This window comes from Pteropus vampyrus, unplaced genomic scaffold, assembly GCF_000151845.1.
Source record: "Pteropus vampyrus isolate Shadow unplaced genomic scaffold, Pvam_2.0 Scaffold144, whole genome shotgun sequence".
NCBI lineage: Eukaryota > Metazoa > Chordata > Mammalia > Chiroptera > Pteropodidae > Pteropus > Pteropus vampyrus.
The window spans coordinates 1,183,551-1,199,943 of record NW_011888925.1 but is presented as its reverse complement, the minus strand read 5'-3'; the positions used below and the strand labels follow the sequence as shown (position 1 = coordinate 1,199,943).

The 16,393-nt window shown below is 52.1% G+C and overlaps 3 protein-coding genes across 13 annotated transcripts; 1 reads left to right on the top strand and 2 right to left on the bottom strand.

The window, feature by feature from the left end:
- Positions 1–7: 7 nt before the first annotated feature.
- On the top strand, positions 8–1,342 carry TMEM223 (transmembrane protein 223). Its single transcript, XM_011368676.2, has 2 exons — positions 8–471; positions 914–1,342. The coding sequence occupies exons 1-2, from the start codon at positions 156–158 to the stop codon at positions 1,204–1,206; spliced, it is 609 nt and encodes a 202-aa protein (XP_011366978.1). The 5' UTR covers positions 8–155; the 3' UTR covers positions 1,207–1,342.
- Positions 1,343–1,435: 93 nt separating this feature from the next.
- On the bottom strand, positions 1,436–3,612 carry TMEM179B (transmembrane protein 179B). Its single transcript, XM_011368667.2, has 5 exons — positions 3,461–3,612; positions 2,426–2,613; positions 2,212–2,346; positions 1,965–2,043; positions 1,436–1,789 (listed from the first exon to the last, which is right to left on the bottom strand). The coding sequence occupies exons 1-5, from the start codon at positions 3,554–3,556 to the stop codon at positions 1,628–1,630; spliced, it is 660 nt and encodes a 219-aa protein (XP_011366969.1). The 5' UTR covers positions 3,557–3,612; the 3' UTR covers positions 1,436–1,627.
- Positions 3,613–3,646: 34 nt separating this feature from the next.
- Positions 3,647–14,682, bottom strand: TAF6L (TATA-box binding protein associated factor 6 like). Of its 11 annotated transcripts, none has more exons than XM_011368675.2 (13): positions 13,768–14,682; positions 12,934–13,045; positions 11,696–11,750; positions 11,178–11,337; positions 10,663–10,749; positions 9,881–10,031; positions 9,690–9,740; positions 9,055–9,149; positions 7,731–7,805; positions 7,367–7,587; positions 6,878–7,010; positions 4,584–4,712; positions 3,647–4,462 (listed from the first exon to the last, which is right to left on the bottom strand). In XM_011368675.2, exons 4-13 carry the CDS (start codon positions 11,322–11,324, stop codon positions 3,692–3,694), a joined length of 1,860 nt encoding a protein of 619 aa, XP_011366977.1. In that variant the 5' UTR covers positions 11,325–11,337; positions 11,696–11,750; positions 12,934–13,045; positions 13,768–14,682; the 3' UTR covers positions 3,647–3,691. The 11 variants fall into 11 exon arrangements, with proteins under 11 accessions (XP_011366977.1, XP_023391541.1, XP_011366976.1 ...); XM_023535773.1 differs by having other exon boundaries at positions 11,696–11,867; positions 11,904–13,045; positions 13,768–14,276; XM_011368674.2 differs by having other exon boundaries at positions 12,988–13,045; positions 13,768–13,866.
- Positions 14,683–16,393: the final 1,711 nt, after the last annotated feature.

Genomic DNA, 16,393 nt, shown 5'->3' with positions numbered 1-16,393 from the left:
TGTGCACTGGATTGTTTTTACCGCACTCCTACGGTGGGGGAGGCGGGGTGGAGGCTGCCCGCCTCCCGCCGGCCCGCAGAGACTGCGGAGGAGACTCGGAGAGGCGGGGCCGGCCGGCAGGAAGTCCCGCCCCGGAAGCGACCTCACGGAGGGCCATGGCTGCGTCTGGGTGGCGCTGGCCCGCGAGGCTGCTTGTCGCTCTGCGGGACCTACCGGCGCACCGAGCCCTGCACGACGCGACCCCGCCACGAGACGTGTTGCTGTTCGAGCATGAACGGGGTCGCTTCTTCACGGTCCTCGGTCTGTTCTGCGCCGGCCAGGGCGTCTTCTGGGCCTCCCTGGCCGTGGCAGCCTTGACCCGACCCCCAGCCCCCGCGCGGGCCTCGGACGCGGATCTCCCAGGCCGCGGCCGCTTGGACGTGCGCTCCGTGCTCTGGCGCTACGGCCTGGCGGTCGGCTGTGGCGCCATAGGTAAGGCATGGGCTGGCCTCCCACCACGGGTACGTGGGGTGGCTGGGCACGACCCTCCCTGCTTAGGCAAGGAGAGTAAGGGGTTCCTGGCTCTCGGTGTTGGGGTGGGGGGGTAGGGGAGAAGGCCATCCCACACGGGAGTGCGAAGCACTGGAGATGGAAGCCCCTTAGCGCCGGGTCCTCGGACAGGGCTAGGGTGAGAGGTTGACCCCTCACTGCGACCTTGACCAAGTTATTTCAGTTCTGGACCTGTTTTCTCTCGATTTAAAATGGGGATGGACATCTGTTAAGGTTGTTGGGAGGAATGAGATTCTGGGGTATAAGAGGAGCTCAATAAATGTTACTATCATCACAATCATTTGTTTTCATTCAGGGGGCACTAGAAGGGTTGCTGCTTAGCTGTCCAGTGAAAACCCCTCACCCCGATCTGCTTTTCCTGCAGGTATCTTGGTCCTTGGTGCTGGTCTTCTCTTCTCCCTCCGCTCTGTGCGTTCCGTGATGCTACGGGCTGGAGGGAAGCAGGTGACCCTCACCACTCATGCCCCCTTTGGCTTTGGTGCCCATTTCACTGTTCCTTTGAACCAAGTGTCCTGCATGGCCCACCGGGGTGAAGTCCCTGCCATGTTGCCTCTGAAGGTCAAAGGCAGGCGCTTCTACTTCCTCTTGGACAAAACTGGCTATTTCCCCAACACGAAACTCTTTGACAACACTGTGGGTGCCTACCGTAACTTGTGAAAGACCACCCTGGGACACTCACTCCTCCTGGAGGGGAATAAAAACTGAACTTTAGGGATGGGGTGACAACCAGAGTCACATGAGAGGGCCCAAGACTCATGATCAGCCAATAAAAGCATCTTCCCAAGGGCAGCTACCTGAATGTACCTGTAAGTGATCCACGTCTGTTTAGCCTTTGCTCTTTCCGCCCATCCACCTACCTACAAGTGCTTTAACACAACTCAGTGCCAAGATGAAAGAAGAAATTAATATATTTTGGTATAAAAACAGCTGTAGGAAGAGAAGTGGAGGCGGCCTGTCATCATGTTTCCTTCCTGGAGGGAAAACTGAGGCTCCCGGCAAAAAGGGGGCCGAGCGGGGAAGAGGAGTGCGGGCACTTGGGCACGGAGTCTTTGGCTGCAGAAGGCACTCTGGGTACTCTTCAGGAATGGGAAAGGTGTGGCCCCACGAGAGCGTCTGTCTCAGAGCTCCACTCGGGGTCCCCCCTCTCCAGAGGCCGGTATGGGGTGGCTTCAGACTTCCACTGCATGACCTGGAGCACCAGGACCACACACCACAGTACCAGATTCACCCAAGAAGAGTTCTGTGGGAGACAGGGACAGGTGTCAGGAGTGAGGCCACCTCAATCCAGTTCCACCCACACACCACTTATCTGTTTGCTGTCAGGCTGACAAGCCCTTCAGCTCCCCTCAACCACTCCCTGGTGGAAACCTTTAGAACTACAGATGTTTCTAGGAATCTGTATCCCAGGACCTCACTTCAGCATTGTGTAGGTTGGAATAGAACTGCAGAGCGGTTCCACGAGGTGTCCACGGAATTTTCTGAGCTTCAGAGCAGCTGCGAGTTCAAAAGACAGTTGTGAGACCGGGGATATACCACAAACACTCCTGTGCCTAGGTGCCCTTTGAGATAACTGATGAGGGTTAAAAGGGGGGGGCGGGGTCACAGGATCTCTGCTAAGGGAAGGCAGGCAGCCCCAGCCAGGCTTCCCCCCTTTCCCATTACCTAGTTGTAGTGTTCAGGGAGACAATGGAGTTGCAGAGAGAACTGGTGCCAAATCGAAGGACACAGGCAGACACTAAGACCAGGAAGATGGCTATAGTGGAGATGGCCAGTGCGATGCGGAGCCCCATCCGGCCTCTATGAGGAGAGAACAAGCCTGTAGTTGAGGTGGGACTCCTCCCACCTCAGCCCCTGGCCCTCAGAGCAGTGCAGTCACCTGTGGGAGTCCTCGATGCAGCTGCTGTAGACCCAGAAGAGCAGAAGCAGGAGGCAGTAGAGGGCCAGAAGGCCAGAGACCCCAGCCACAAAGTAGCAGAGGGAAGGGGCTGAGGGTCGGGATAAGGCCAGGGAGGAACGATTCAGGGCGGCCACACCATACAGGGGACAGCTGCCACTGAAGGAGCCCTGTGGAGAGAAGCTGCTGAGTCCTAGATTTCAGGTTCGTGCCTCCGGATGCAGGCTCATGGCAGGTGTTAGGGATAACCTAGCCCAGGGCCACACTAGAGTAGTTTGTGCACTCAGTTCCTGTTCCTGGGCCAGGAGAGGGCCTGCTGGGGAAATCGAACCTGCAGTGGCCAGAAGGATCAGGAAATAGACGGTGGTTATAAAACACACTGAGCTTTGGAGAGGCCTCACAAGTTCTGGTCTCCCCTCTGCGGAAATCCTAGAGTAAAACCAGAATTTATGTAACCTAATGCTATCTCCGATGCTTTCTAATCCGTAAAGTCGTGCCTACTTTATAGGGATCAAATGAGGCCATGTTCACTAGCAAGATTGCCTGGCGGGGTAAACACTCAATGTAAACTACTGGCTTCTGGTTTACATAGTCGCTATTTTGTCATTTGAAACACTGTTGCAATCAGGTGGTAGCTTAATCACCTCCACTACACTAAGCTTTATTTCTTGACGTAGCTCAGCACTATAGTGTCTGGTTTCAGGATGAAGGCAGGGCCTGGACCGACCTCCGTTTCAGAACCGAGGTAAGGTTATGCAGCAGGAGCCACCAGGCCGGGCTTTGTCTGGTGCTGTAAGACACTCCAGAAGACTTGTCCCTTTGGCGAGGTAATGACTGAAGTATGACCTGGGCGGACGGAGCCATGGAACGCTATTAGCGCCGATGCACCTCCGCCGCAGACCGGCGCCCGCCGGGCCCGGGGAGGCCCGGCCCGCAGAGCAGTGGTCCCTCGGTGTCAGGGTCGGCCCGCCCCCCGCTCGCCCCGCCCCCACTGCCGGCCCCGTCCCGCCGCCGCACCTGGGTCCGCGTCAGCGCCGCGGCCGCCACGGCCCCGCACAGGAAGGCGGCGGCGAACAGCACGAGCTCGACGCGCTGCAGCCAGGGCAGCGCCATGGCGCCCTCGCCACCGGGAAGCGCGGCCGCGGGAGCCAACCGCCCGAACCCCGCCTCATCCGGCGCGACACACGAGCGCGGAGACTCCACTTCCGGGCGCGGGATTTATTTACAGAGGCCGGGGACACGCCCCCCTCAGAGCGGCAGGTACAGCGAGTAGTCCGACAGCGCCCAGCGGCGGGCCGGCCGGCCGGTGCGGCCGATCATGGGCAGCTTCTGCACGTAGCGGGAGGCCGGGCTGGGCCCGTACGGCGCGGGGAAGGCGGTCTGGAAGAGGCGCCCGCGGCACCGCCTCCCGGCCTGCCGCCCGGCGATGATAAAACGGAAGTGAGGGGCGCCGCGCGGGGCAAAACGGCTCTTCTGGAAGACGTCGCGGGTGCCGGCGCCGGGGCCCTGCTGCCGGGGCGCCCCCCGCGCCCGGTGCACGCGCGGCAGCGGCCTGTTCTCAGAGGCGGCGGGCGCACAGGCCGACGAGGGGCCGCTGCCCCGGGGGCTCTCGTCGCCCTGGGGGCTGACCATGGCGTTGGCCGTCAGCTGCGGCATCTTCCGTACCGAGTCCGGGGCGGCTGCCGGCTCCTTCTTGTCCCCGGGCGGCCGGGGGGCCGTGGGCGCGGGCTGACCCGTGCCGAAGCGGGTGGCCAAGCTGTCACCGAAGAAGGCGTAGAGCTCCCGGTAGATGTCCGCCAGGGTCACGGAAGGGGTAGGTTCCTCCAGCCCTGCGCTTCCAGGCGGCAGTGGGAGGCCAGACCCAAAGCCTGGCTCTGCGCTGCCCCCGGAAGGAGACTCCTGAAGGAGAAGGCTGTCCCAGGGCAGGTCATCCGAGCGTCGGCACCACCTGCCGCCTGGGCCACCTTTGTTGGGCTCTGCTGCCTGGGCCTTCATCTTGAGCAGTCGCTCTACGGCCACCTGTAAGAGCAGAGGGATTAGGATACGCAAGAACTGGGAGGAACCTGGGCCCATCAAGTATTCCAGAGTAAGCCTGCTGAGCTCATGCAAGGAACGGAGCCTGGGAGGGGCTGGCACTCACCAGAATGGCTCCATAGACTTTATGCCCATCTGCTTTAACCTGGGCATTAGAAACTGAATAGTCATCTAGCACAGCCTGCAGATTTGTCCAGTAAGTGGACAGGTGTGGGTACAGGACTCGTTCTACTGCCTGGAAGGGAGAGAAGGAATGCAGTGAGTGCCTCTTTATTGCTCATTGCCTGTCAAATATCCTTTCCCATGAAAGACCTACTTTTAGCTCAGATACCGGACATGACTCAGTCCTCCTAAATTTCCTGCTTGGCATTCTCAGCCAACATTTATTTGGAACCTACTGTATACCAAAGCCTTCGCTAAGCACTGGGAATAAGGACTGGGTACAAAGGCAAACAATATAAAGTGACCCCATCACTGACATATGTGCCACCTCACTGACAAAAGGGCTAAGAGGATATAAGTGACGCCCAGTGCTAACAACAGAGGTATTTAGCCTGCCAACTGCAACCCTACAGTCAATAGGCAAGTATGGTCCTCGCTTGGATGGAAACTAGGATTCAGTTCAAAGCACAAAAGCACAACTGATCAGAGAGCTGGACTCTGATTAATTTGGGGAAAGTAATTAAGACTTCACAGAGGAGGTGACATTTCTGATGGACTTCAATGGATAAGAGTTCTTCAGTTAGTCATCCACAGTCTGAGGATTTGAAAACACTGACAAGATTGACAAGTTCCTAGGAAAATATAACGCTGCTTGCTGACTCAAGAAATATGAAAGCTTAAATAATTCTTTAACTATGGTAGTTAAAAATCTAACCACAAATAAAACACCATGCCGAAAGTTACAAAGCCTACAGGCATTCAAGGAAAAGAGCATCTTAATCTTATTAAAACGAAGACAAAAAAGAAATACTCAATCCCACCTCATTCTATGAGGCCAGTATAACCCTGATTCTAAAACCATACAAGGACAGTATATGAGAGGAAACAATCAATTTCCCTTGAGAATATAGACAAATTCTTTTAAAATTTAGTAAACCCAACAGTATAAAATGTAGTAAATACAACAGTAATGCAATATAAAATGCATTATATTCCAATAAAGTTTTAGATATTTTTAAAGACTATACCATGATCAAATTTATCCTAGAAATGTAAAGATTTACTATTAGAAAATCTCTATATCCAATTAATCATATTAACAGATAAAAGCAGAAAAACCCTAGGATCAATTCAAAAGATACAGAAAAAGCATTTGATAGAAGTTCAACACAGATTAATGATAAAACTAAGAATATAATTTTCTTAATCTGAGAAAGGTTATCTATAAACATACAACATAAACATCATCCTAAATGGGAAAGGTTATTAGCATTTCTTTTAAAATTGGAAGTGAGACAACGTTTGCCACTATCACTTTATGTAAAATGATATTAGTGGTCCTAGCAATGAAATAATAAAAAGAAATCAAAGGGATTAGGTTTAGAAAAGACGAAATAAAGCTGTCATTTTTTGCACATGATATAATCTACATTAAAAACCCAAAATAATCCACAAATAAAAGTTCAGTAAAGTAGCTGAATATACGCGTCAATTGTTTCTATATACCAATAAGCAATTAATACATAGAAAGAAGTTACAACAGCATCAAAGAACAGCAAGAAACTAAGGCTTAAATTTAATAACGTATACGTAAGTTCTCTTCAGGGAAAATTATGAAAGGATTCTAAAAGTCAGTGAGAGACCTAAAAAAAAAAAGGGAGATATGACATATTCGTGGACGAGAAGACTTAATATTATTAATGATGTTAATTCGCTTTAAAATTGACCTAATTGATTCAATGTAATTCCAATAAAAAATCTCAACAGCGGCAAAAGAATTTATTCCAGGTAGGCAAGAGTGGTTCAGCAGAAAAATCCATTCATGTAACCTATCAAATTGTCAGAACTAAGGTGCATAATCATTTGGTAATCTCAACAGACGCTAAAAAGGTACCTGACAAAGCTCAGTATCTATTCCTTTTTAAAATATACTCAGTACGAGAGGAATTGAGGGATAATTCCTCAATGTGATAAAAGAGAATGGGCAGGAATTCATGAAATAGGAATATATTTATAGGACTTTTGTTAGTATGTTAACAATGTTAAAAAGTGCAGGACTTTTGAAAGGATGAGACATTTATGTACAGAAGTCAAGCTATCCCTGAGCCTGGCGTAAAACAAGAATTCAGTACACGGCAGCAGCAGGCATGGACCATTTTTATGATAAAAGACACACAATATTTTTCTAATCACAAATGGGAGCTCTTATGGCTCCGTGAGCAAGGCCAGGATCCTCACCTTCCAGCCAAGGGCATGCAGCCCCACCACAGCCCCGTAGTGAGAGCAGAGAGGCCGCACAGGGTCTGCCAAGACCTTCTGCAGGGAGAGCAGGATCTGCTGGTAGAGGCCACTTACAAGGTCCCCATGAGTCCTGTGGGAGCAACATTTAGTCAGAGAAGGGATGAGGCACAGTGCTGCCCAATAGGATTCAAGTCACAGCACTCAGAGAATATAGCGCTTGTGTGGCACACTGGATTAAGTGAATGAGGTGGCTAGCAGTGACTGGCTTGGTACCTGAAGGCTGAAGAACCAAAGCCCTGGCATACTTGTCAACCATTTGTAGAATCCCAGTGTGCCACAACACATCGACTTGAAAGCTCTAAGGGAAGAGGCTCCCGACCTCTCAATATGGCCTCAAAGCCAGAAGTTTCATCCCATCTCCCTACCCCAGCCCACTCAGCTCTGCAGCTGTCCCACCCTTTATACAGCTCTAGCCCCAATGGCTACCAGAAGATGTGGCTGAGCAGGAGGGCAGCACCATCCCTCAGGGTCCAGTGGTCATTCAGGGGGTTGATGGAAGCAGCCAGTGGCTCCAGGACGCAGTAGAGGACACTGCCCACCAGGGAGCGGACATAGGGCCCCAGGCAGAGGTGTGGGTTCCGGACCAGGCTCCGAGCCACTTGCAAGAGCCGGTGCAGCTGCTCCAGGTCATGGCTTACAGATTTCACCTGTTGGTAGAAAAGGGTGCTTAGTGGGGCATGAGGGCGCACAGGAACCTGCCGTTCGGATGGCACCTGCCATGAGCCCTGCATGCTGCTGGGTGATCTCTTCCCCACAAAACAGTCTCCCCTGCCCCAGCATGGTCACTTACCCCACTGACCACATAAACAAAGTAAGGCAGGAGTGCTGCGATCTTGGAGTTGGTCTGCAGGTCCTGGAGAGCGATCTGAAAAGGAAGGGGCCACACTGCCCTGGATCCGTCAGCCCCAAGGAGATATCGACATTTTTTTTTAAGACAGTTTAGCACTTATATACTAAAGTTTTAAATGTTCATACACTTTGATTCAGCAATTCTGCTTCTATAAATTTAACCCCTATAAAAGAAACCCACACACATACCTATATAGCATTGTCTGTAATAAAAAAAAAAAAAATGTATTAAGACAACCTAAATGCCCAACATATTTTTAACCAAGAAAAGCATTTGTTCTAAAACCCCATGTTTAGAAAACACCACTTGGTTTATACTAGAGTGATCATTGTTATACACAGGGGAAAAAGGTGCGGATGGTTCCATAGGAGACTTTCACTTCCTACTTTGTTTTTGTATTCCAATACTTCTATAATAAACATGCTGGCATTACTTTTAAAAGCAGAAAAAAGACATTAAAGTAAATGAGTAAAACCTCCACCACCCGGAATGTTCCCTCCAAACTTAGGATGAAGATCCTAAGCTTAGGTGCTGTGAAAGCAGACAGGCCAGCGAGAAAAGAGCTCAGCTCCCAGACCCCACCCCGATCCTGCACTGACCCGGGGAATCACAGCCAAGCTTCTCAGGCAGGAATGTACGGTAGCAACAGTTCTAATTTTCAAGGGAAATTGCACCTGCAGCAGCCAGACACACGAAGACATGGAGGATGCAAAACCCTCAACCAGAGGGAGGCTACAGACAGCCAAAGTGATGACACGGGTACTGTCCAGTAGGCCCTGCGGAGCTGCAGAGACTCAAGCGCAGGGCGGGCATGAGACCCAGGGACTAAAGACTGCAGAGCAGGTCTCAGAGCAGGCCTGACCGGCGCCCTGACATCGGTCCATCTACTTCCTCTTCTCCTCCCCATCTCAAGTCCAGGCAAATGAAAGCTACGATGTGGATACTCCACTTAGCCCCAGGACAACAAACACTCCAAGAGTGGGCTCTGGAATCGAGGTGTGGGGAGACGGACCACCTGAGCCCCACAAAGGGCTCTGCTGAGCTGCCCATTTCCCTAAGGCACACGGTTCCTCCCAGAGTAGGAAGGGGCGTCGGTACCGGAAGAGGACCAAGCTTCAGAGCACCCCCACTCCCCGCCACTAAAATCAGCTTCCACACACATCAGTCTGTCGGTGTGGAGGGGACAGGAAGTAGGCATCTAAAAGAATTTCATGGGAATTCAAAAACTGGACTTTGTGTCCCAGATTCGAGTTCACTCGCTCACCTTCATCAGCTGTGGGTCATCCCCCAGTACAGCACGAGTCACCTGCTGGTAGTACTTGAGAAGGTCATCGGTCAGTGAAGACACAGCACTGGGCACTGTGAGACGATGGGCAGGACGTGGTCAAGGTGGAGAGCCCAGCCTTCCCTCGGCCTCCCTTGTCTACTCCCCGATGACCACCTTCCTCACGCTCCTTCAAGAAGCCCATTCAGACTGGGCACCCAGAGCACAGAGCCATCAGCCGCTCTGAGCAGCCCACCAAGCCCTGACCTTACAGGCTCTCCACACCCCTGTGCCCTGCACACCGCCTCCCACCCTCTGCGGGCAGATTCCTGCTCAGCCCGCAAGCCCCGAGCTCTGCTCAGCAGATGATGGAAGTGAGACACCTGCACCCAGGAACCCCAGCATGCTGCCCAGACTCCGTGGGCACCCCCAGCATCCAGCCCATGGCATCAGGACTGTTACAGGTCTGGGCTCCCGCCTCCAGCTCTGAGCCCTCTGGGCAGGAAGCAGTGCCCACTTAGAACAGGGCATTGGGAAATACTTGTCAGATGAAGACTCGGGTGTAGAGGCAACACCCTCAGCTCCTAAGGCAGGAAGGCTGACCCAGAGAGCCCACTGCCCACACTACCCTTTACCTGATCCCTGAGGTGCCAGGTTCCCTTTGCCATCTAGGTAGGAGACATGAACTAGAACCAGAGCAGAGAGATAGGTCAGCCTGGGCTTCTCCCCCTTCTGGGACCACCCGCCCCATTGAGTCCTGCCCCATTCACCACTCCTCTGACAACCCAGCTCTTGTCCCCACCCCAGGCAGGACCCTGACAGTCACCTCTCACAGCGGTCTCGGCACAGCCTTTGGGGATATTGGTGGCCAGGGCCAGCTCCACCAGGTTCACCTCTCGGTCCTCAGGGAAGCAGAGCTCACCCTCCCTGGCGGGGCGCAGAGGCAGCGCCTCCTGGGATCCGTAACCACAGACGGCCTGAGCAGAGAGAAGGTTGGAGAGCAGCTGAATCTGGGGAGGAAAAAGGTGCTCTCCCGACCAGGGCGGGGAGCCTACATTTGCAGGAAGTCCAGAAGTCCTGAGAGAAGGCGGGGATGCCTGAGGCTTCAGGCCCATCGCTGGGAACTCGGCTGGAGCATCCAGAGCTCACCAGGTCAAGGAGGAGGACGAGGTTCTTCTCCTAGGTCCATCGGGGCTCTGAGCCCCGCCCCCAGGCTGCTGGGCCACCTCACACTGACCCGACTTGGAAAACACTGCTCTCTGCTAAACATGGCCTTCCCCGACTCCCGGCCCCACGACACCCATGCAGGACATCCTAACACCCATACTCCCCTAGAACGCCTTCTCTTTCCTTGGTCTAACCCGCGCCTCCCTTTCAGGCCCAGCTCAAGTCCCATTTGCCCCTAACCGCCCAGTGCCCGGGACTTCCTTTCCCCGTTTTCTAAACACATAGGCCTTAGGGGCCCAAGCCGGGCACCTGCCCTGAGGTAGCTGCGACTCCTCTCGTGTGTGCACATGGTCTTCAAGTCTCGCTGCGTTGCCAGCCCTGAGCTGGGCATGGGAGTGAGTTCATGCCAGCTGAGCCCTCTGCAACCTGCGCCGCACTCACCTCCACGCTGCTCCATCTGAGGGCCCTGTTAAAATCCTCCACGGTCAACTTGCGCCGTTTCGTGTGTTTCATGAATTGAGAGCTATTCTGGGAGGGGAGAAACAGAGTCAGGGGACAGCGAGCAGAGGCTGCGGGGCCCCCAGTGCCAAGCAGGAACCTAGAGAGGAGGCAAGGACACTAGACCAGCTATCAGAAAGCCTGGATTCCAGCTCTGCTCTTATGCAGACAAGCCCCAAAGTCACGGTCCCTCTCTGGGCCTCTGTTTCTCACACGCAGAATATAAACATGAACCTGCTTGGCCTGCCCACGGGGCTGTTGTGAGGAACACGAGAAGATGCCCAGCAAGAGTTTTGTTTGCTAGGAGCCCAGCTGGCTAGAAAGGGCGCTCTGGGAAGGGCAGGAAGCCACCACTGTATTCCCTCAAAGCACACAGTAGGCTCCCTGTATGTTTGGGGAATAGACCCCTGTGGGAGGGGGTTGCCAAGGAGAGCTGGGGGTACTGGCGGGGAGCGTACCTGGGTGGCCTCTCTGAGACGGTAGCACACATCCTCTGCGAGCAGGGCCGCCACCTCATCACTCAGCTCCAGGCCCGTGCTCTCTGCCATGAGCCGGACTGACTCCCGAGGGATCTCCACGAACCGCCGCTCTTCTCGTTCCGACATGGTCCCCGTGGAGCTGAGAATGGGGAGGAAAGGTTTAAAAGCCACCCATCCCCCTCTGAGCCCAGAAGCCTGACACTGGCCCTCTAAACCAGTCTTGCAGCTCCTGTTCCAGAATCCCCAAACAAGGAGCCACAAAGGCTCTGAGTGTCCAGGTGAGGAAACTGAGACTCAGAGCAAGCAGCAGACTTGGGCTGGGCCACAGGGAGACAGCAGGGACTCCTGAGAAAGTGCCTGGCCCTGGGGTCCACAGAGCTGGGTCCCAGCCCTGCCCTACCATTTCCTGTGTAAATTTGGTTGTGACTGTTATCAGTCTGTACCCTGGTGTCCTAAACTGTAATTCAAAACAGTAATTCATGCCCTCTCGTACTCACAGGCTTCTCTGAGGATAAAATGAGATGGTGTAGGAGAAAGTCAGGGACCGGCACACTACACAAAGGAAAGACGTTACCAGCATTCATTAAAAACAGAAACTAAAACTTCGTGTCTTCTTCCTTCTGATTCTTGCTACAACCACCATGTATTAGATCTTGATGAAAAACATCAAGATCTAATCTTATCCTGACAGTCCCTGCTCAAAATCTTCTTATCCTGACAGTCCCTGCTCAAAATCTTCAATATTTCTCCAATGCTCATAAAAGGGAAGCCCAAACTCACCGGCTTAACGTTCTGTGTTTGGTCCCAAATCCTCACAGCTGTTCATCAAGCTGATCCCACCTCCCAGTAAGACCAGCCTGTGTCTTCCAGCCTGCCTTCGCCTCTCCACCACCAATGCTCAGGCTGGTCTGTCACCCTCCCTACTCCAAACCCCTACCCCCTCCTCTTTGCCAAGGCAAATCTGGTCTCTCCTTTGAGGTCTTCCTACCCCATGTGCATTTGAGACTGCCAAGCTTTTAGTAGTTAAGTTTCTGCCCATGTGTCTGGTCTTCCCAAGTTTGGCTGCAAGGTTTAAAAGCAGGAACCTGCTCTTCCGTTTACAGGATATGACAGAATAAGAACCCAATAAAATACTGTAGCTGTGACAGACTCTAACACACCACATTTAGAAGGTAGGTCCCCATGGGCCAAAGTGAGGCATCAGCCCCATGGGCTGCAAGGCCGAGTTCCCCAGTGACCCACACAGTCACTGCCCCCTATTCCCCTCTGGCGGGACTCACTGGGTCACCAATGACCTCTAGGTCCCAAAATCCAATGGGCATCCTTTCTGGCCTCCCTGCGGCATTTCTCCCAATGGTTTCCCATTGCCTTTGGAATAAAGAACAAACCTGTAGCACGGCTCCAGGACCCTAAATATGCACCGACTTCTGCTACACCTTGTCCCACCCTCTTGTGCTCTGCATGCCTGTCCGTGGCCTCTTGTCATTTTTTCTAAAACGCCTTATTTCAGGATGACCATATATTCCGTTTCCTCTACTTGAAACGCTCTCCTGCACCTTCTCCACCCTCAATCCCTTTGTCTAGTAAATGCCCAGTTGCTCTTTCAGATCTCAGTTCAAATGTTACTTGCTCAGGGAAGTCTTCTCAGAACTCCCATACTATCCCAGTACTTTGCCTTCAAAGCAGTTATCACAGTTTGTAATTATATATTTGTGTAACTTTTGATAACACCTACCTCCCCACTAGATTGTAAGGTCCGTGCCGGCAAGGATCATGCCTGTTTGCTCACCTTTGCATTCCCTGCGTCTGGCAGTGTCAACACATAATACGCCCTCAATAAACACTTGCTGGAAAAAAAAAACAAATAAAGAATAGCTATTTTTCTAAGCACATGCCATGCCTGAGGTACTGAGCTAAGTGCTGTATACGCTTATACTTCCTTTTATTCTCATTAACAATGAGGTAGGTATTATGTAAACTTATGTCTATTTCACAGCCAAGGAAATCAAAGCTCAGAGAGGCTAAATGTGAAATGACTTGTCCATGGTCACCCAGCGAGCACTAAGTAGGAAGTAGAGGCTCAAACTCTTGTTCTTCATCAAGAGCGGAGAGCTATGTGGGGAACAAGGCCTGGATTCCCAGACGGAAGACTTGGCGTTGGAGACCCGCCAACAGATAATGGTAAGTTTCTCTTTCTCCATCTGTAAAATGGGTGAAGGCGCGAAGGATTTCCCTATTACGTGCCCACATTAAGACCTACAAAGTCGGGCCTCTGACCAAGGTCTCTCGTTCCTCAACCTCCCCTCTACATCATCAGACCCTAGCCACACTGGTAAGGAGGCGTGGGAACTGACCTCTACCGGCCTCCGCGACGCGCATCCTCCCACGCAGCTTCACTCATCACAGATCAAGAGGTGGTGGGGTGCGGTACAGAAGGTCAAGGGTTACCGAACTCGGGTCACGTGGTCAGCGAAGGGGGCGGGTCCCCAGCGGAGCGGGCTCTAAGGCTAGTCGGAATGCGCAGCCCACAGAGGCACGGGGATCCTTGAACCCGCGAGGGCCTGCTCACCTGAGGGCTCCGGCGCAGCGGAGGCTGCCACCGAGGCGGCGGCGGCGGCGGCGGCGGCGGCGGCGGCGGCGGCGGCGGCGGCGGCGGCGGCGGCGCGTCTCACCCTAATTCCCTCTCTGGGCGCCTAGACCCCACCCTTCACGAACACAGCCAATCAGCCAGCGCCTTGAGAAGCTCCCGCCCTCCCGGAGGATTCCAGCTACGCGATTGGTCACCGTTGAAGGCTCAGAGGACAGGCGCCAGGGTCACGTGACGCTGAGTCGCGCTTCTTAAAGCCACAACTCACGGGAGGTTTGGGAGTAGAAGTGTCTGGTGTACGTTTTAATAACTGTGTTCTGTAGGAAAGTGTTCCCATTCCCTTGGTCTTGTCTGCTCCTGAGTTTCCGAGCACTTGCATTTATGCGACTGCAACAAAGCTTTAGATTTTGGTGTCTGGCTTAGTTTTCCTGCCCGCATAGTGGTGCTTAGCTTACCTCTCCGACATCACCGGCCACTTCCCCTTCCCAAACAGATGGAGCTCTTGTTAGGTATTCTCTGTGGGCAGAAGCGTCTTCTGACTGAGAGACGTGCAATCTCCAGACTTCAGGGCTCTGCTCATTCGTGCACCCTACCTCGTATCTTCCCCACTCCTATCCAATAAGCCAAATATAAGCCCTCACCTGCCTTGCAGACTTCCTTGACAGTTTTATATACACACATTTTCCCAAACTTAAGCAGTTCTCGATTGAGAAGCAAGTGGGCTTATCGAGTAAAGGATAGTATTTGGAGTCAAACTAACCTCGGTTCAAATTATGACCCTGCTTTCGGGCAAATAACCTAAGCACATTTCCCCTATCTACAAAATGGGATAATAATACCCACCTAACAGGGTTACTGTAGATTAGATAATGCCTGTGAAAGCACTTGGCAGAGTTTGCTGGTTAAACTTTCCTTCACTCACACATCACGAGGCAGATAATAAATTAATTCCTTTATGTTCATCCAAAATGGGGTATTTCTCAAGGGCCATTCTTTACAGAACAGAGTTTTCTGCAATGGAGCAGGGGAGCATCCTCGCCCTTCCTCCTTCTCAGGGTAGATGCTGCTGCCTCTTGAAAATAAGGTCCTCTGAGACCAGAGCTGGGAAAGCCAGATGGATGCGACTGTGGTTGCCATGGCAACAACACCTAAGGAGACTGTGACCCCGCTGAGACTTTTCCAGTCATATTCACAACGGCATTTGGAATAGTTCCAGTACTGTGCTTGAACACTGGAGCGTTTTGTCTACCTATGCATGAAGAGAAGAACCTCTGAAGCCCTGAGTCTGAGATGAGCTCAGCAGGATCTGGGCTGCTGACAGGTCCCCTTGCTAAGGTTTCATTGCTCTGGACAGCCATTGGCAACCTCGGAGGTAAGATAATGAAGGGAGGAAGGCCCAGGGGCCTGTAGGATGCAGTGAAACTGTATCCAAGCTTCCTGGGGCTCATTTGCCCCCAACCTGAGTGGGGGCAGGGCCAGGGAAAGCAGTAGTGAGACCCACATGGCTGCAGATAGGAAAAAAGTGGGTCCCACTCACTCCCAGCCACCCAGTGCCCGCCAGAAGAGCTATGGTGGCTCTGGAGACAGACTGACAGTTAAAAAAATAATAATCGAAGCTCCACTACTCACTAGCTATGTGACCTTAGGCATGTTAGTTCATCTCTCTGACCTGTTTTATAGACTGTAAAGTGGGATAACAGAACCTATTTCATGGAGCTGTTGTGAAAATTCAGTAATGCGTGTAAAGATGTGTAATGGATTTGGCACGTTACCAGGCAGACACTCCTATTACTATTAGCCTGTGATCTCTTTAAGACCTCTTTAGTGTGCTCACTTTGGCAGCACATATACTAAAATCAGAAAGATACAGACCTCTTTAACTCCCCTAGTACCAAACCTTAAAAGATCAGAAGAGTCCTGGAGACCATCTCCAGGCCATCCCTACTTAGTCCCTTCTCCACACAGTGCCAGCCTTCTTGGTGAGTGCCACACTCCACATCCTCACCAGCACCCATGTACTCATGTTTCATGAGCTGTTTCTCTGTCCATCAGTCTCTTCCAAACTTGGTATTATTTTCATATCTTCAGTTCAGTTTAGTGTAGTGACTGCTTAGCACATAAAGGCCTCTGTTGTTTATATACCCATACTAGGAAGGGCTGTGTTGGGAACCAACAGTTTGTGTTTTTACTACTCTCCTGTTCACCTGTCCCTGCCTGCTGTCTCCTCGCCCCTCTCCCTGGCTATACTCTTATTTTTTTTAAATTTATTTTAATTAGTTTCAAGTATACAGTATATTAGTTAGAAATTTATATCGTTTATAAAACCACCCCCCTAATCGCTCCTTCTCTCCTCTGATTTTCCACCTAGCCAATGTATTAATGCTAACTACATTCCCTATGCGGTGCTCCCCATCCCCGTGACCATCTATCAACTACTAATTTGTACTTCTTTAACTCTTAACCCCATTCTCCCAGTCCACCAACCCCCGCTTCTTCTCTGTCACCAAATTGTCCACTATATTTGTGAGTCTGTTTTTGTTTAGTTTGTTCTTTTTTTCCCTTAGATCCCGCATATAAGTGAAATCATATGGTATTTATCTTTCTCTGT